Raw genomic sequence first — 20628 nt, 5'->3', positions numbered from 1 at the left:
AAATGATTTTTTTGTTTGGTTTGGTTTGGTACCGGGGATCGAACTCGGGACCTTTCCCTTGCGAGGCAGGTGGTGGCACCATAAAAATGATCTTTTTAAGGTTAATTTAATCTGCAGTTATAACAGCTCTTACCAGCTTTGTGAATTTCAGTTGACTGTCCAAGGTTCTTAAGGCAATGTTATCATCCACATACCATCTCTTCCATATATATTTCTTTCAGCTCTTCCCTATCTGCATGGGCTAGCACTTTAATAATGAAGTTCAAAGACAAAAGTGCTAACAAGCTTCCTTTTCCCAAGGTTATTTCATGTCTTTAATGTGACCTTTTTAAAGAAGCAATTGGCTATAAACTTGAGATAATTTGTATTTTCACATTACCAAGCACATAGATGCTTCCTTATTTTTCAGGGAAGTTTTTAAAGTGATAAACAGATGCTGACTGCCACAGAAATGATTTTACTTTCTTCTCTGTTATTATGATTTAAGGGCAATTTCATGAAAGCAAATCACCACTGTTCACATGGCTACTTCTTATCAGCCTACATGAATAGAAAGTACACATTAAATTCTAGTCAGTGAAGTCAAATAAGTGAGATTAGAGGATTCACAAATTCCCCAGAGCCCACTGTTGCAAAACATTTTACTCCAAAGCACTTTAATTTGAGAACTGGGCTTTGATTCAGGATTGTCTTCCCTTGCATCTAAAAACTACACTTGTTCCATGGTGAAGCAACACAAGGAGTCTTTTTGACTTTATAGGAAAAAAATAAACTTAATAGTGACATTTTCTGACAGTTATAAAAGTTACAAAAGTTCTCTAACTTGGCATTCTATAATAAATTAAGGAAAAGAGACAAAATTAATCTGAAGATCTTTGTAATATATGTTAGCCAGTTTTGAAAATAAATTTTTCCATTTTTGAAAGTAAACTTTTTTATGTAACTTCCAGAAACAAACATTTTTTATAACTTGGAAGAACTAGTTTTTTATCGGAGAATGATGCATATATCTGTATATGGACATGTGCATACATGCATATCTTAAAAAGTAGGGGGGTTGTAAAATGTACGTGCAATATTTATCGCTTTAACCATTTGCAAATATACAATTCAATGCACTGAATAAATTCACAATGCTATATCACCATGATCTATACCCAAAACTTTTTAATCATCCCCAACAGAAACTCTATACCCTTCAAATCATAATTCCCTATCCCTTCTTCTCTCTAGTAGCCTTTCCCCTGATTTCTGACTCTGATTTTACTTATTCTTTATACCTCATACAAGTGAAATCACATAATATGTCTTTCATTTTACAGTCTTTAATATGCCCAAAATGCTATATACCTAGAAATGAATATTTTCCATTTGATGAACTTAATACAGCAGAAAATTATACATGCCTCACCAAACTGCAGCTACAGAGGATCTAAGTAATATATAGATACAAATGATTTAAAAAAAAACACTGAAGTTCAAAAGTCCTACGCATAATGATTCAAAAGAAAGCTATCTCTGCTTTCTGGCAATTTGGAGATGTATCCACAAACACAAAGTCACTGGTGTACACTGCAATTGAAGGATTATACGAACTGTCCTTTGAAATTTTCCAGAGGTTGAATCTCTAAGAGTCAAATCCCGTTGTGGCTATCAGTTCAAATTAACTTAAAAGAGTCCTGAGGGGCCAAGAAAGTCAGAAATGATGACCCAGAAAAATGAAAATTCTGCAGTAGATAAATTCCTCCCTTTGGAGGAAAACAAGGGTTAGACCTCTTCCATAACCTGGGCACGGTGGCATGTGACTGCGGTTCTAGCTACTTGGACGGCTGAGGCTGAGGATCACTGGAGCTCCACAGTTCAGGGGCAGCCTGGGCAACACAGTAACATTCATCTCTGTAAAAAACTAAGTAAATTCATAAACTGGACAGATCTAGGCTGTAAGCTTACCAATTCATTCTTTTTATGCACCTTCCTTTTTACCTCTCAGGGGAGACTCAAATGCTAAGGGAAACACAGGTTGAGTGTCTAGCATAGAGTAGAATGCAGTAAATGTTACCTGTTATATCTTGCTTTTGTTTCCTAAAAGTATCTTTGTCAAAAGCTATCTAGTGATATTTCAAGGTACATGGCCTCTTAGATTAACAGCTGCAAAGAAATGCTACTGCAATAATCTTACAAAGCAACAGAAATCTGAACTATCACAGGATTCTGTGGTGAGATTTGACCTTGGTGTGCCACTTTATAACTTCACCACCTACTTAAATTCAGCTTTACACTAATTTATGTAGTGCTCACAACAAAGCTTTTTTGTGAATCACCTGCCTGAAGGACTAACACAATAAAAATTGAAATGGTCCCTTTTCCCAGGCTCCAAAATTGCCACTTTCAAGACAATGCATATATGTTATATAAATAACCATGAACTATAAGCTATTTGATGTCTTAGAAGTAAAGTGATGGACTCACATGGTGATCTTCCATGTTTTTCAGCAGCCGGGGATCATTAAAGTCACAGGAATCACTAGGGGGGGGAGGCAGCCGACTGCAAGAGAAAACAAAAAATATATATTCAATTCAATATAATACATAACTCAAACCTAGTAAGAATCCTGTTATAGTATCTCAGACCCAGTAAGAATATGACTTCAAGAGCCACATCTAATAATTCCATAGATTTGTAGTTAACTTTTAAAGATTTGGAATACTGTGTGTTATTTCAAACCTTAAGATAGTAAAACCTTACTCCTACTATAAATAAAATACTTTATAAGTTCTTATACACAACAGCATAGTTACAAGAGAAAGAAACAAAAGCCAATGACTGATACTATGACTTTGTTATTTCAGTTGGTCCCTGCATCACTTCTACCAGAAAAAAAAAAAAATCCAAGAAGGTCTTCTCAGAGCAGACAAGAGGAATTACTGAATTGTATATGGGTAATCATTTAAGGCCAGAAAGGAAACTTGATGTAATGGCAGTGTGCTACCATACTGAAGAAATGTAAAGAGTAAGTATATTCATTTATCTTTACTCTCTCCTTAAATTCTTTGTCAAGACAGAGAGAATAAAAGAGAAGATGGTAGTATAGCTGACGTCAGTTTTAATTCTGAATAAATACAATCAACAAGTAATACAGGACAGAAAAAAAGCACCCAACAGCTTTTAAAGGCAAGCACTTAAAAATTCGAGCTGATGCCCCCACAGAACCCCATAGAGACTGAGGAAATGACATCATGAGGTACCTGGGAGGTACATGAAGCACCTTTGAGGTACAGAGTGACAGTTAATCATGGTTGTCAACTTCATTGGATGAAGAAATGCCTGGAGAGGTGACTGGATTGTGAGGGTACTCACTTCATGGAGTGGATTAATCCACTGGTAAAATCATAGTTGAATGATGTTACTTGGAGGAGATGAAAACTTAGGAGGCGGGGCCTAGTTGAAGGGAGAGGGCCATGGTTTGTTACCTTGAGAACTGTGTCTTGTTCCTGGACCTTTCCTCTCTGGGACCTCTCTCTCTGTCTCTGCTTCCTGGTTGCCATGAGGTGAACAACTTTCCTCCACCATCATGTGTCTTGCCTCGTCACGGGCTCAGAAATGATGAAGCCAAGTGACCATGGACAGAAACCTCTGAAACCACTAGCCAAAGTAAACCTTTCCTCCTTCAAGTTGATTTATGCCAGTATTTTGTCACAGCAACAGAAAGCTAATTCCATATACAGGGAAAGCACGTGACAAGATAGTTTCCAAGTCCACTTACAGAACCCTCAGCTTGCAAGAACTCTCCTTCATCCCACACATCCAGACAACAGGACTCTCCACACCCATACAGGGGGAAGTCCCATCCTTTAGAGAGGGTAAACCAGAGTAGCCTCAGCATGGTGTATTTTCAGCACTAAAAAGAATTAAGCTAACAAACCATGAAAAAAACATGAAGGAAATTTAAATGCATATTACTAGTGAAAGAAGCCCACAAAAGGAGGCTCTCTACTGTATGATTCCAACTGGAAAGAACAAAGACATTCTTGAAAAGACAAAGCTGCGGTGACAGTGAGAAGAAGATCAGGTCACGAACTGGGCATAGTGATGCATGCCTTAAATCCCAGTTTTGGGAGGCTGAGCCAAGAGGGTCACTTAGGCGACTTAGTGAGACTGTGTCTCAAAATAAAAATAAAAACATTTTTAAAAGACTGGGGATATAGCTCAGTATGAAGGTCCTGGGTTCAATCCCCAGTACTGAAAAAATCAATGGTTGGCAAGGACTGGGGTTTGGGACCTTGAACAACCAGAGCTCAGAGGATTTTTAGGGCAGTGAAAATACCCTATGATGTGATAATGATGTGTACACACCACCTACAGATAGTGCCAAGAGTGAGCCTTGTGCTAAGTGTGGACTCTGGGTGGCAGTGATGTAGCAGTGCAGGTTCACCGGTTGTAACACACACACCACTCTGATGGGGGATTTTGATAGATGGGGAAAGGTGTGGGGGTTGGCACAGATCACATGAAAAAAATCTCTGCATCTTTCTTAATTTGTAATGGCGCTAAAATTCCTCCTTAAGAATACATGAAAGATGGTTAAAAGGGTCGATTTTATGTTTTGTGTATTTACCACAAAGAAAAATAATTTTAATATATATGTACACACAGCCAATGATCACTAGGCTTTTCAAGAAGCCTATAAAATTAACAAATCAACACAGTGAGGGACGGGGTGGGAGTTGAGGGTAGGAGAGTAGAGCAAAAGAAATGGAAAGGGTAAGAGCGTGCAAGGTTAGGAAAGTGCTTTTGAAAGCTGCAAATGGGAACATGAAAATTCTCATGAAGGATAAAAGGTGGAAAAAATATCAGAAAGTAAAACAACAAAAAAGAAAAGTGAGAGGAAAAGTTAATGAAGTTGGAAGATCATCTCAAAGACTGAATATTTGCCTAACAACAGACCCAGACAAAACAGGGAGGTTGAGGGGAGGGAAAACTGTCATAAAAATAGTGTAAGGACATTTCCCCAAAATTAATAAGAGAAATTTACAGACAGAAATCACTCACTAATAGTCCACTAAATGCTCAACACAGTGAAGGAAAACAAACCTCAAGGGTCATGGTTGCAAGTTAGTATGCTAAGGACATGGGAACAATGTTAAATGCTTCCACAGGGCTGCCACAGGGGGACCAGGGGCCAAGGGACAGGTCACACATAGAGGAGCTTATGCTAAAACTTCTTCTGTGGCTAAAAAAAATCTATAAATGTCTACAACTTTAAAACATGTTTAAATTGGCAACATATAATTAGGAAATACAGGCATAAATTTTTTGAAGAGTCAAAAAGTTAAAGTCGGGTGCTTCCAGGAAATGGCAAACACTAGACCACGGGCAGACTACTTTTGTTAAAAGCTGTGCAGTATGGACTTTAAAAACTGTGTTCATGTTTGAATCTTATTCTGATTTTCTTTCAAAATAACATATATGCAACTTTTATTTACATATAAAATATTCAGATAAGGAATGCTAATATACGATTATTCTGAAGCCTTTTGCACTAACATGGCAAGAAGTGTGAGAATCTACTTACGAGAAGTCATCTGAGGATGGCTCTCTTGTCAGTTCTGGGAAATGTCTGCCAGAGAGGAAAATGCACTGGTCACAAATGGATCAAAAGACAGGCATTCAGATCAAGACACAGGTAAGAAATTTACAAGCATTAGCTTAGCTATATGAATTTATAGACTCACTGGAATTTCTTACTAAGTTAGTATTTGTAGAAATAAATTGTATTTTAACTGTTCAAAGTTACCATTTGGGACTCATTTAAGTAGTACATACATTAAATCATAACTATATATCTATAGCCCTCATAAACATCAAAAAATCAAGATACTTGATGAAATAGCTAAAAATAAATTTATTTTGCTGGAAAAATACAAGTGAAATTTCCAGTAAGTAATGAACATAAACACACTTACCCATAGGTTACTCCTGCAATGCTACACTTCTTGAAGTTCATGATATTGCATGTCAGAGTTCCAGTCTTGTCAGAAAACAGATATTTTACCTAAATCAAAGAATAAAAGAAATTCACACCAAGAGTGTAATAAGATGCAAAGATCAATAAATGAAGTTTTTCCTTCTGTATTTTTCAAAATCCGTATTAAATTTAGATTAGTAGATTTCCTGAAAGTAAAGTTAGTAACAACAACAACAAAAATACTTTAATTATTAGGTCAGTTACAAACCTGTTTCTGTAGCTAATTCTACAGTCAAATTGTCCTGGAATATGCAAAGAAAGCTTCATAGGAGCCCTGGAACTATCTATAAGTGAGAGCATTAAGTCCTTTCAAATGGTATTTCAGTGCTATATTTCATTCCTCAAGATACCACTTGAGGACACGGGATATAGCTCAGTGGTAGAGCACTTGCCTAACCATGTGCAAAGGCTGGGTTTGATCCCCAGCACTGCACAAAAGGGAAGAGAGTGATTGCACAGATAAAATGTATATAAAGATAGAATGGATCTGGTATAAGTGATACAATTTTTCAAGATGCAAAGATAAACAGATTAAAAACATGACATTCTTGATATACAAAGGTGAAAAAGGATGTCAATGAGTAGACCAAAAGTAACCATCCTGACAATATTAGCTGAATAGAAAAGAGCCATGCTCCAAATCTAAATGTGGTGGGAAAATTATGCTCTCTCATATCAATAATATAGTGAAGAAGAAGGAAAGAACTCAGGCTTATGAGGAAAGTGACTAGTTAGTGCTCATACCCCTCTAGTCATGCAGACGCTTACAAATTCTCCTTATCCTTCTTGGCCCCAGTTTCCACCATGGTGAGCTAAAGGGTCTGGCTAGAAGATATGTACCATCCTTCCACATCTGGATGTCATGGTATGGGTTAGGAAGGGATGGTGATTACAGGATTGTCCCAGAGAAAACTTCAGTTTCTTAGTAGTTTTCTAGAGAGGAATCAAGATGTATGCTAGAAAACTTCCAGAGAGCCTAGAGAACCGGTCTAAGGAAACAGTATTTTATAGTCCTATAGAAGAGATTAATAACATGAATTGCTTACTGTGTAATTTTTCTTAATAAAATAATGTAAACACATACACTGAGAATTATTTTTAAAGCAATCAAAGGACTTCCAAGTAAAGAAAAATTATTAAAGCTGCTAAAGAAGGTAAATATTACATACAAATTTAAAATTAGTATGCTAGGGGTAATTTATGCTTTACTAATAATCTCTTTAAATTTTTATTCTATTTTAATTGTACATATTTAGGAAGTATAGTATGATAATCCAATTCATGTATACAATGTATAATGATTAAATCAGGGTTGTCAGCATATCTATTTCCTTAAATATTTTTATAATTTTTAATTAACATATAATAGTTACACATATTAATGAAGTACAATGTGAAATTTCAAAAAATGTACAAAACACACACTAATTAAATCAAGGTAATTAATGTTTCATTACTATATGTTAATACATTTTATGTAAGTTTTATATAGAGTAAATCTAGGGCATAAATAGGCAGTAGAATCTGCCTTCCAATAAGCAGTGGTTTCTTCTGCCTTTTGAAAAAAAGAATTAAAAGGTTATATCCAAATATTAAAATCGAAAATTTTATAATAAGAAATTATCAAGATTTGCTATCAAATTCTCTATTGAATTTTATTTTAGGTCATCCTTAAAGTTCAACTCAAATCTATCCAAATGTCCACTTGAGAGGTTTGGGAGTTGCCTAGAGATTACTAAGACTCACTTCTGGATGTGTCTGGGCGGGTCATGGGGCCATGACCTTGGGGGACCGAGTCTGGTTGCCAGCTCCTTCCTCTCAGTCTCCTTCCCTGCTCTCTGCTTCCCACCTGCTACGAGGAACCAGATTTGCTCAACCATGATGCCTTAGAGCCATGGACTGAAACCTACGAAGTGTGAGCCAAAATAAACTTCTCCTCCTTGGAGTTGCAGATTCAGGTATTTTTGTCCAGCAAGAGGAAAACTGACTAATACACTTCTCCACATCCCATTAGGGGAGTGATTTCATCTGGGGGGCTTCTCGAGTACTTTCAGTCTTCAATTATTCAGGCCCAGTGCAGTGGCACCTGAGAGCGACTATATGCTGAGCACTGTGCGCAACTAAAAAGGCAACACACACCACATACAGTCATCCCTTAGTATCCTCAGGACACTGATTCTAGGAAATCCCTTAAGGTACCAAAACCTGTGAGTGCTTCAAGTCCCTTTACAAAATGGTGTAGTATTTGCATGGAATCGAAGTGCATTCTTCTGTACCACTTCAAACATCTCTAGATGACTTATAATAATACCTAGTGCTACACAAATGCTATGCAAACAGTTCTTATTCTGTGTTGTTTAGGGGAGAAGGACAAGAAAAGGTCTGTCCATGTTTGTTACTGACGTAACCTTCATAGGCCCAGCTGCATTTTCAATGGAGCATTGGCTGAAGCTGTGGATGAAGGGCCCACGGACACAGAGGGCCAGCTATGCAGGGCACATCCTTGCTCTCCATTGAGCTCAAAAGTCCTCGGAACAAAACAGATGTATGATAATTAGTGCCATCTCTTATTTTACTGTATATATGTTTGGGAAGATTGTTATGGGAATGTAGAAGACAGGCAAGTTAATCTTGCCTGGAAAACTAGAGAAGGCAAATACAGTCTGAAACCTAACAAGAATGTACAAATTTTAATAGGAGTAGGATTTTATAAATGATGAAATCTTTATAGAAAGGAAAATGCAAGGAAAAATAGCAACAGCAACAAGGAGTGGAAGTCCACGGCCTGCTCTGGGTACTGTCCTTTGCCCCATGCACCTGGAGTGACATTGGCCTTGCTGGGATTTGTGCTTTGTGCTAGGAATGATCTCTAGTCACAATCCACTTGTTACTCTACAAACTTAAGGGCACTTCTGCAAATGTGCACAGTTCAGGAAAACACAGAAAAAAAAATTCACTATTAACTCTAAAAAGATTTGGAAAATAATATCAAAGAAACAGACTCACAACCATTTTTGCCTATAGAATTCTATTTCATTACACAATTTGGTACACAAATTTGAACTTCAATATTCTAGTGATAAATTCATCAATGCTACATAAATCAGTATCTTTGAAAAGAGAAATAAAGAAATATTTATTTCTTTAAAAAAGAGAAAAAGAAAATAAAAAAGAAATAAAGTACCTCCATATGATACTTTTCTAATCCTCAGGTGAATGAGACATTTCACCTGATCTTCACAGAGGGACACAGGATGGGGGAGACATTTCTACAACAGTAAGGGAAGAATAAGGCCAGATTTGGATAATCTGTAGTCCCCAATCTGTCATTCCTTAGCCAGGTATTCTGGGGTAAATCACTCATTTCTCATCTACACATTGAAGTTATAGCACCCACCTCATAGGGTAATTGGAGGTTTAAGATGTATAAAATGAAATCCTAATCTTCATTATAATGTATTTAAAAGAAATTATTCCCTGCAGCAATTTTAACAGAAGAGGCAGACTTAATGTCAAGTATAACTCGGGAGAGTCAAGAAGAGTTTGGAGTAAAGGTGCTAAAATCACTGGTTCCCTGGAATACAGACAAAATCTTGAGGTTACATGTCCTTCTGACAGCCCCATACATTTTGTGAAGTTACCCGATATCTAACAACCTTATGCATTGCTTTCCCTGCCATTTGCCTCTGATAAGCACTTTTTAAAAGGGTCCAAAATTATATTCTACCATATTTTTGTACTACGTTTTTTGCAGGTAACTTCTAGATGATAAGATGTAGTTGTGTCTCAAAAAGCAAGCCAAAAGCAAGTGACATCTATATTTATTAATACTTGCAAATACCATGTAGCTCTTCGGATATTATAACTACGTTCATGGATAACTATTCTTGCAAAATCTCTCCATAGTTCTGCTAACCCGTCTCCCCTCCTGCTTATGTCACTGTTGCCAATGATCCCAAAGAGGTTCTCACCTGCCCAAGTTCTTCATTAAGGTTTGATGTTCTTGCCATTGCAGGAGTGTCATTTTCTATATAATACATATCTGTGTCCTAAGAGTGTAAGAGAGAAAGAAAGAGAACCTTAGAAAATGTGTATCATTGATGCTTCATTCAGATTAACACAGAAGCTTAAGAACAGGTAACTTTTAAAACCTTTCATATTAATATACATGCTAGCTTTTTTATTTGGGGGTAAAAATACAGTGTACATAAGAGGGGAAACAGTATTTTATACACAGAAGATTTGGTTTCAAGACCATCATTTCATAACTTAAACTAACTCCTGATTTTGTACTTAGTATATCATTTGCAGAACTGCTAGAAAGATCAAATAAAGATGAATGTATCTGTGCCTGGTCTGTTAAGTACTGACTGCTGGAGTCCAGTGCTTCAAGGTCATGACAGTCTTTTTAAAAATCCAGGTATAGGGACAGGGCTGTAGCTCAGTTGTAGAGTGTATCAGTGAGCAACCAGGCAGCATAGAGGGTGAAAAGGATTACTGGGAGAGGAGCTATTTCTCAGCATAGAGCGCCCAGCCATCAGGGAGACTCTGGAAGAAGATAAAGGCCTCTCTGGGCCTCTCAGTGACTAAACTAAGCCTTGTCTCTGGGGAATCTTTTTCATCCTCTATGCTGCCATTGGTCGCTCACTGAAATAAGTGGTGTCCCTTGTGAGGCAAAACATGTTGCTGCAGATCAGTGAAGCGGACCAACCTCCCAAGCATGGAAAAGGAACAAGGATGCCTCCAACTCTTCTCCCGCATAAGGGAACACAGACAGCCACGGAATAGCCTGGTAAGCTACTTTGAGGTCAATGGTTAGGTTTATCAGCCCAGAGGCCTTTTACCTGTCCAATTGCTAAGTGAGAGGGGAAAGTTCATTTGTTTCTCACTTTGCTCTTTTACTTTTCATTTTTCCTGCTTTCCCTACAATATGGGTTGAACTTTAAGAAGGAAAAACAATGTAAGCAACATTTACAATGTCTCTTAAAAACATCTGACTGCAAAAAAATAGAATAAAATAAAAACTAAAGAAAAGAAAACCAAAAAAGCTAAAGACAACGAAAATCAAGCCATAAAATATGCTAAACTGGGACATATCTATGAAAAAAATAAAAACTCGTATCAGTATTGTTACTAAGGTTCACTGCCACGGTATAAACATCTGAAAGTGCACTCTGAAGTAGTATAACTGTTTTATGTGTTCTGTATGTTATCTTGCCTGTTCATCTGCCTGTTAATCTGATTTAATAACTGATAAGGCACCTACAGCTGCTTCAGTAAAGACTTTTGAGCTCATATCAATTTTACTTTTTCTTTTATTTTCGCCCTTATATACTTCTGGCTTTTAAGAGAATGAGCCAAAATGAAACTCATTACAGAGCAACAACTAATAGACTTAAAGGGCACTTACAAATAAAAGCCTTGAAGTTTGGCAATATAAAGCTTATATGTGATTTAGGCTAATATATATGTTTCCATGTGTGTGAGGGTTAACTTTCAGATATATATTATCCTCCAAAAAGTCCTACCTAAGTTGATTTATCGGTAAATAGACTCATGATATTAACCCAATGCCTTTTGGTTTACGTAGCTTAACAGTGGGGTAATTTAAATTAGTTGGTAAAAGTAAAAATGCCATTAAAGTTGATGACATGTTTCTTTTCAGGTTGTTAGCCAATGAAAATGATATCAAAATTGGTTTTATGGATACAATGCCTATTGTCTATACGCAATAATTTAAAGGTGTTTTTCATTGGTATTCAAGAGATTAACATAAAAATGAGATTAAAAGCCTATAATACAGGGACAAACCATTATGAATTAAAAATAAAAACACACACAGCTTCTCAACTCTGGTGTGCCTAGCAGCACTGCTCTCACAAAAATATTAACCAAGGCCTCACTTTCGCTGCCTCTGGAATCCAATTTGGATCTAGACAAATAAATTCATTTCTTTTACAATCTGGGGCTTGCTTGAGAAATTCTGTGCCTGCATGTAACTGGTCCTAGGAGGGAGGGAGATGTGTCCCACCCATTTTTTGAGTGGCCTCAAAAGTATGCTCCACCTAGATACTCCGTCCACGCAAAAGCTATAGAACACCTGCAACCATTGTTTTAAAAACAACAAAACCAACACAAGAAAGAAAAACTAAAACAAACATAGAGTGACCAAATGACCTCATCTGTGAGCCACAACATAATATTAATATATAGACATTCCCTCTTGATGGTCAAGACCTACTTCAACTAGCATACAAAAATGCCAATGCTGATTGTCAAAGAGTCCTAACATCCTTTAAAAATTTTAAATATTGCTAAAATGATTACGGTTTATCAAGTGTGAGAACCAAGATCTATAAGACACAGGTGCTTGCTGCTGCTGTAAAGCCTCAAATGTGTTATACTTGTGGCAAGAAGAGACATCTTCAAAGGACTATAAAAATAAACGAGCATGATAAAGAGACTGAGCCAAAACAAAAATGTCCTAAATGTTAAAAATGATATCATTGAGCCAATCAATGCCAAATCTGATAATGAGGGGAACCCTCTTACAAAAAAAGCAGAAAGAAAAGCACAGCTCCCCAACCCCTCAATAAAAACAGGGAGTCAATCATAAAATGTTCATGCTGTGGCATGAGAGCCCATTGTTACAAATCTTAGCTAACTGATACATTTACTTTTGGCTTCTAATTTAAGTTGGTATTTTTGTTTAATTAATATGCTTAAAATATTTCTTTTGCACTATAAATTCTTTTTTTTTTTTTTTTGGTATGGGGGATCGAACTCAGGACCTTGTGCTTGCGAGGCAGGCGGCGGAATCACTGAGCTAAATCCCCGGCCCTGCGTTATAAATTCTTAAATTACAATTTCAATGTTAACTTGCTTTTCTCCCTGCTCTCTGCTGGTGATAACGAGTACTGATTCAAGATTATTTGAAAGTCTGTTGGCAGCTAGTCAGATCTAAAAAGGTAACAATCTGAGACCAAAGGAGGTGGGGAGACAGAGAAGAACACTTTAAAATCCAAGTGTCCACAGCCAAGTTTGTCATGAGAAGTTCGTAGTAGGTAGGACAGAGAAAAATATATGAAGAAGGCTATAAGTATAAGAGATATACCTTTGATATGAAAGGATTTTGTATGATAAAAGTTTTGCCTTGCCAGGAAGATAAAGAGAGAGATAATGACAGAACTAGAAAGCTCAAATATGTCGAGAAAAATCTTGTGGGGTATGCAGTTTATAGAAAGAAATATATATATTTGCTTGTCAGTTTGGTGGAGCCCAGACTATTTCTTCTGAAATCTCCCTGTTGCTCAAAGATTAGGGGGCTATAGCCCTGGTCCGATCACTCACTCCTTCCCAGGTCTCAGTTCTCCTCTCTGGTTGACAAAGGTTTCCAAAATTAATATTAAACACGAATTTCTCTGCACGACTAACGGAGGCACTTAGACTGATCAGTGACAAAAAATAAGACAAAGCTGCCTCCTGGGGAAGTTCCAGCCTAATTTGTGACACTCATTATTGCTAGTTTCATGGTATATTAAATATATTAAATATTGTTTCCCAAATGTACAGGTCTTCAAAGATACAAATAGTTTTTCAAGATTTATGCCTAAATGATTATTATGTGTATGTTATATATTTATGTTACAACACTTAAAAATGCTCAAACACTGTACCGTCCAAACAATATCACATGAAATACATCTATGTACTAATGCATTCTTCTTATGACACTATTGAAAAATGACAAATTTGAATAAAATTTTTTCATATCATTTAATGTAACGATGTCATCATGATTGTTATGAAACTGTGTCATGTTACCCCTGACCTCAAATTTTCTCTATAAAACTTTATAATTGTTATCTATTAACATTCTACAGGAATTCAACTTCTAAGACAACCATAATTGATAAAAAATAACAATTCCCTGATTCAACCTCTCAATATTGTTGCTGATTTGGCCTATTTTGTGGGGACTCTACAAGTGATTAAAACTGCCCTTATTCATAATAAAAATGATGAGATGCTCTTTCATATGTTCCCTAGCCCTCTAATAGAGGGGAACGCCAATTTCCTTATAAACTTTCCTCCAACTCTGACATGTTAAATATGTCACCAATATCCCTCACAACCTTACGAGATGAGCCATTATAAAACAAGCCAATGAGCTCCTCAGAACTTGATTTGTAAAACAAAAAGGGGGAATATGGATCAATATATCGACCAAGACTGTAATTTAATTTAATAAGATTTAAAATTTTCTAGATTGTGATTCAGAAGGTTTCACAGCAGTACAAAAGGCAACTCACCACTCAAGCTATACAGATGCTGCAAAGCACAAGAATTTTTTCACTTCTGAAAGCCTGTTTCTTACAAAGATCACATAAGTGACTTACAACTCCAAAGGTAAAAAGGTTCCTTATCTTTCTGAGTTTGCTGACATATGCACCTCAAGTAAATGAGATGGTTTATTGGGCTCATGTTCTTACATCACCTGTCTTACATATAGTTACATGGAAAGGTCCAAAATCATCTTTCCTTTAATGATACCTCATATACAAACAAAACTTAACTGCCACCTCCTGGCCCCTTAAGGGACCATAGGAGGGAGTGTAGCCACTCTGGTTATTACAATATTTGGCACCTGTTACCTCACAAATGCTATTGCTTGACAAAAGAAATTCCACTATATATAGTTCCAATATCACCAACAGTAGTTATTGTATTCCTTTTCCTCCCCCAATGATATATAAATAATTTTTAATATCTCTCAAACATTATTCATATTATGGTACTCAGACCAACACTGATAAAAAATCTTATAGTAACTTGATGTCCTTAAAGCGACAGTTGGCTGGCTCAACAAACATCAGCAAGCTGTTTGGACACACAGTCAACTTAGTTGTGATACCGATTACTGTTCTGTGTGCATCATATCTATCCCATTTAACAATTCATAGTCCTAAGAGGAAGTTCAACACTTCTCCATGGTGTCTTTCATACAAATCTGGATGGAGATATTACTAATCTCCAGGGCTGACTACAGGCCCAACTTCATAAATTACAAGTGAAAGCTGGCAACATCACCTTAACTCACCTTAATGATATTGCCTACTGGCTAAATCCCCAAAATTGGTTTTCTGCCCTCAACCTTCACATTTGGATTCTCATTACTATTGGAATTATCTTTTTGTTGTTTGTTGTTTTTTCTTACCGTCCTCAAGGCCCTTTATATACTATTCCGGCAGACGCTCCATGCCGAGGCCATGATGACCTTCCTACATCAAAACAAATACTCATCTACACTATATTTCTCTCTTTCTCCCTATCCCTGATTTTATAAAACAAAAAAGAGGGAAATGTGGGGGACCTGGCCAGGAGCGAATGATTAAACTGACTGATTAAACTGCAGGACAAAAGCACATAGGCCCTATGAGGAGTGAATTGTTAAAGTACAAGGCAAAAGTACAGAAGCTATGTGAGAATCAAATGGTCAAGCAACAAAAAGTTTAAATTAAATGAAACATGTTGTGCCTGGCCATTTGTCCTGCCCCTTTCCTCAAGAAAAACTGCTTAGCCTTGAGATAGCTCCTACCCCAAATTGCTTTCTGTTTTTTTTCTCTTACATCGATAGTCTAAATAAAACAGAGAGTTCTCAGCTCAGTGGCTTTTTTTTCTCCAGAGAGTCCTCCTAATGGCTTGGCACTCTTGGGTGAGAAATTGCTCCTCTGATCCTCTCCGAGTAATCTTTTTCATCCTCTACACTGTTCGTGGTCACTCACTGCAACTGTAGAATATTTGCCTAGCATGCATGATGCCCTGGGTTCAATTCCCAACATAAAAATATCCCAATTCTATTCTTACAGTCAAATACAAGTTTATTGTCACAATGAATTTTTATATATAATGAACACAATAGCAAACATCCCAAAGTGGCCATCCTTGCATTGGTGAGACATGAGACGCATCCATAGCTAAGCATCCACTGAGCATCCCACCTCTACAATCTTATACTGTCTCTACAACCACCTCTGGAACAGGTAGGCATACTGTCTTCTCTATTTCTCAGATACACCCTCACCAGCATCTCAAGCCAGTTATCTGTTTGGTCAGCTTAACTCTCAGACCTAATCATAAATGTTCTCTATTCTTCTTTTCTTAGAAGTTCAATTCAATGACAAAGGCTCTGAAAGTATTGGAAAGTAGTGATAGGCATTTCTCTCTGTATGGATACTCACCCAGTTTATGAAGAGGGCTTGTGTGTATTTCACAACCTCTAGAGTCACCAGCAGACTGATGGGAATAAGATTGTTGTATAAGATGATGAACGTCAACAGGTTGTATCCAAAATTATCTGAGCTTGTGTCTGTGTAAGAAAACCAAGATATTCATGCAGCTTTAGTTACCCTTTCTTTCTATTTTGTTACTTTCAGATTTTTCTAAAAGATGTTCACAACAAAAGCCTGTTGGTTAATTTAGAGATTCAAGTTTTAAAAGTTCCTGAATACCTACTATGTGTCAGGAGTTGTGACAACCAAGACTGTCCAGACAGTCTCTGCAGAGAGCTGGCATCTGTTAGGAGACTGGGGGTGCAGAAAGCAGAGACAGCATGTCTCTTAATGTGACCATGCAGTGGGACAGAGCTATTAAATGGCCACTACAGGAAGCAAACCACAGGCTTTTTAATAAGAAAGCAGAAGGCTAGGGCTGGATATTAGGAATTTGTAGTGGCTCCAAACCACACTTATTGAGCTTTTCGTAAGGAAGGTGAAGGCAAATGGTGGTAGTTTGATTCACACTTGGAGCTGTGGATAGTAACGTGATAGGAAAACAAGGTGCTGGGAAAGAATAAGGTGAGTGGGCACAAGCCAGCCAGTAGACTCCCCTCTCTGCCATCTGTTCATTCTCTACTCACTACCAAGCCTTCTGCTTTTTCAGCTGATGGCTTTCCTTCCTGATACATTTCTTGGGTATCTTGTTCTTATAGAATGAACGAGTCACTAAACAAGATCTCTAAAGGTCAACAGTTACAGATGCTGGTAAGGTATAGCATTTGTTTAGAAGCAAACATTGGCCAACTAAAATTATAGTATGTGTTAAAAAATTAAAATTTTCTGGTTTTTGAAACCTAGCCAAAAATGCTTCATATCATAGTATCAAAAAGTAGAGTGCACTGAAGGAAACCCAAGCCCAAGTAGAAGGCTCTGGTCTAAAACCAGGAAATAAGAGAAGTTGATTCAAAAAAAGAGAGACCCATTCTTACATTAAAAAATTTGGCCAAATAATAATAATCAAGAGGAGATGAGCAAAGACAGACAAAACACAAAATTCCAATAGTGACAATGCAAATGTGAAGTTGATGGCTTTGACCAGAGCTACTCAGATTCTTCTTACAAGGACAAGACAGCCTTATGGATGGACAAAAATACCTGATCCACTGTAAATCATATAGCTCATACTAGAGTTCAACACTAACTTAGCAATTTAAATGTCATTCTGTTTCCACAGATCCTATATACCAAGATAATGTCAATACTGTATATTTCTCAGACTGTGATACTGTGGAACTAATTACATGTGTACATTAGTGTCAGTCTTCACATTTGAAGCTAGATAACATGGTACAAATTCAAATGTTAAGAATCGAAATGGAAAAAGAAAAAAAAATCGAAATGAGGGATTCTGATCCAACTACAAGTGAAGTCCTAGTCATATTTCTCACATCTATGAAGTGACAATGTTAAGTTTCCTTGGGTCGCAGATCAAAATGTATGAATTATTCCTATCTGAAATAATTAGAAACATTAAAAAAGTGTTTTAATCAGTTTAACCAAAATATAGTGAAAGATGGAAATAACAATAACCCCAGGAAAATTCCCTCCAAATATTTTTTTTCTGGTACCAGGGATTGAACTCAGGACTTTGCATTTGCAAGACAGGTTCGGTGCCACTGAGCTAAATCCCCAGCCCTCCCTCCAAATTTTTAATATTTAAATATATCATTTAATCTTTTGTCATTAAATCTCATTTATTTTCTATAATTGCCATATAAAGAGATTGGCAGGTTTTCTTATCCCCCCCCCCAAAAAAAAACAGCAGCAATAAAACGGGACAATTTTTTTTAAAAAGCTTTTAAAGTCTCAGGAAACGTATCATAAAGCATATAAATATACAAATAAATATATTTGAGAAAATCTACTGAATCTTGGCATTTAAGCCAGAGGCTGCTCCTCCCTCCCACGCCCAAGGCTGTATCACTTAAATTCCATTCTGGATGTAGAAGAGGTAGACTGAGGGGACTCATCTCCCCTCTGCTCCAGCTCCATGCTTCAGAAACTCAATTTCAGGGTAAGGCAGGCTGCTACCCTAGAGTAGAATGGGCACAAGGACTGGAACATCTTCAGGAGTATAAGAAATCTCCCCAAACATCGAAGGCATTCCTCAAGTCACCCCGAGACCAAACAATAATATGTAGGACCTTGAGTTGAGTTGCTGGAGGGGTTTATGTACAACCTCTGACCAATCATGGGCTAACCTCCAACATCTACTGACTTTAAAAAAAAGCAAATAATTGCTGCTGATGAGGACAGAGTTTCTTTGCAAAATGATGAAAATGTCCTAAAGTTAAGTAGAGGTAAAAGTTGCACAAATCTGTGAATGTACTAAACCACCGTGTGTACTAAACTGTACATTTAAGAAGAATTGAGAAGTAAAAGCAAGGAAATAAAACTAATCAGTAATGTCACTGACTACATACTTCAGAAGCAAGCAGATTTTATAGAATTAGTCCAGACAAATCACTAAACAAATAAGCAAACAAACACAGAAAGCAACAACAACCCCTACAGTGAAAAAAAAAAATGAGAATCCAGAGTTACCATATTATCTAGAATGTCCAGTTTTCAACCAAAAAAAAAAGTTATGAGACTTGCAAAAAAAAAAAAAAACCCAGAAAAATGTCAATAGGAGCTGTTTTTGAGGGGCACGCAGATAAGGGCCAACCGAAGATGTAATAGTTCCCTTTAGGAAACTGAAAAATTAAAGAAAAGTATGATGATAATTACAACTCAAATTTAGAATATCAATAAGGAAGGCTGGGGATTTAGCTCAGTGGTTGGGCTGCCTGCCTTGCAAGATCAAGGTCCTGAGTTCAATCCTCGGGACCAAAAAAAAAAGAAAAAAGAAAAAGAATATCAATAAGGAAACAAAAGGGTTTTTGTTAATTAAAAAAAACCAAATGGAGATTCTGGACTTGAAAAGTACAGTAAGTGAAACAAACCAAAAAAAGTCACTAGTAGACTTGAGTTTGCAAAAGAGATAATAAGTAAACTTGAAGAGAAGTCAAGTGAGATTATCCAACCTGAAGAACAGAAAGAAAAAGGAATAAAGAAAAACTAACAGAGCCCAGACACCTGTAGGACACACCAAGTGTACAAACAAATTCACAATGGCAGTACCAGAAGGAGAAAAGATCAAGAGAGTGACAGAAACAATACTTGAATAATACCTGAAAATGTCCTAAATTGTATGAAAAAAGATAATTTACACATATAAGAAGTTCCATAAAAGTCGAAGCAAAATAAACACAAAACTGTCAAAAACCAAAGACAAAATCTTGAAAGCAGCAATACAAAAATGAAAGGAATAAATATGAGAAAAGGAAAAAAACAGAAACAAAGTCTTTGTAAATAGAGAGGGGGTGGAGGGGTGGAAGGAAGGGCAGAGGAATGGAAAAAAAAAAAAAAAAGAACCAAGATATATCATGTACAGTTACAAATTCCCAATGATGAATGTCATCATATTGTATACCTAAAATGTACTAGTAAACATAATGAATTAAAAGAAAAAATGACTGTCCCGGGGAAGACGCTGAATCAGCCCGCTGTAGACAGGCAGGTCTGTGCACGCCCTACCGAGGTCCTGAGTCTCACAGAACACGCCAAATCACCCTGCTGCAGACAGGCAGCCACCTGGTTCCAAACTACAAAAAAGGAGAGGACACCAGACAACCAGACCAAGGTACTGAGTCCCGCTGCTCCTGGCCCAGAAGTAGGGGCTTCTGACCCGCTGACCCGCTGCTCCTGGTCCAGAAGAAGGGGGTTCCCGGTCACCATCCCTCCCACTGCTCCCAGCCCACAGGAAAGGGCTTTTGGTTCACCATCCCTACTGCTGCTCCAGGACCCTGTCATACCTCTCCCAGCTCAGAGGAGGTAATCCGTGCAGGCACCAACAGCCCCCTGCCCCAGTTGAAATGAGAAAACACATAAATAAGTCTCAAAACCAGACTTCCAGATCACCTACAGCAACCCCAAAGGAAATGAGATGGAACACTCTGATACTCAACCACTTGGACCCACTGAACTGGCAACAAAGGGGGATCTGGAAAAAATGAAATCAGAAATAATTTCTCAGATAACACCAGAGATTGTGCCCCTAGTGCAAGACATGATAAATAAATCTAGAGAGGAGCACAGAAACATGATGGAATCCCACATAAGAAACAAATGGAATCCATAAAACAGATGCAAATAGATTTCCAGGACATGAAAAACCCCATTGAAAGTCTACACAGCAGAATGAGCCAATGTGAGGACAGAAT

General features: G+C 37.2%; 1 protein-coding gene across 12 annotated transcripts in view; it reads right to left on the bottom strand.

The window, feature by feature from the left end:
* Atp8a2 (ATPase phospholipid transporting 8A2) overlaps positions 1-20628 on the bottom strand; it is a 641036-nt gene that overhangs the window by 447523 nt on the left and 172885 nt on the right. For all 12 annotated transcript variants that reach the window (XR_015446599.1, XR_015446600.1, XR_015446601.1 and 9 more), the window contains 5 exons: positions 16268-16395; positions 9998-10075; positions 5965-6053; positions 5574-5618; positions 2470-2545 (listed from right to left, as the gene is read on the bottom strand). Coding sequence is in view for 9 of the 12 variants with exons in the window: in XM_087199399.1 (XP_087055525.1) it covers positions 2470-2545; positions 5574-5618; positions 5965-6053; positions 9998-10075; positions 16268-16395 (416 nt within the window). In the remaining 3 variants the exon portion in view is untranslated. The remainder of the gene's footprint in view (positions 1-2469; positions 2546-5573; positions 5619-5964; positions 6054-9997; positions 10076-16267; positions 16396-20628) is intronic.

Source organism: Heterocephalus glaber, unplaced genomic scaffold, assembly GCF_053883595.1.
Source record: "Heterocephalus glaber isolate CG9 unplaced genomic scaffold, H.glaber_assembly_v1.0 deba00001719, whole genome shotgun sequence".
NCBI lineage: Eukaryota > Metazoa > Chordata > Mammalia > Rodentia > Bathyergidae > Heterocephalus > Heterocephalus glaber.
The sequence above is the reverse complement of the archived record's forward strand: the minus strand, read 5'-3'. Positions and strand labels throughout refer to the sequence as shown.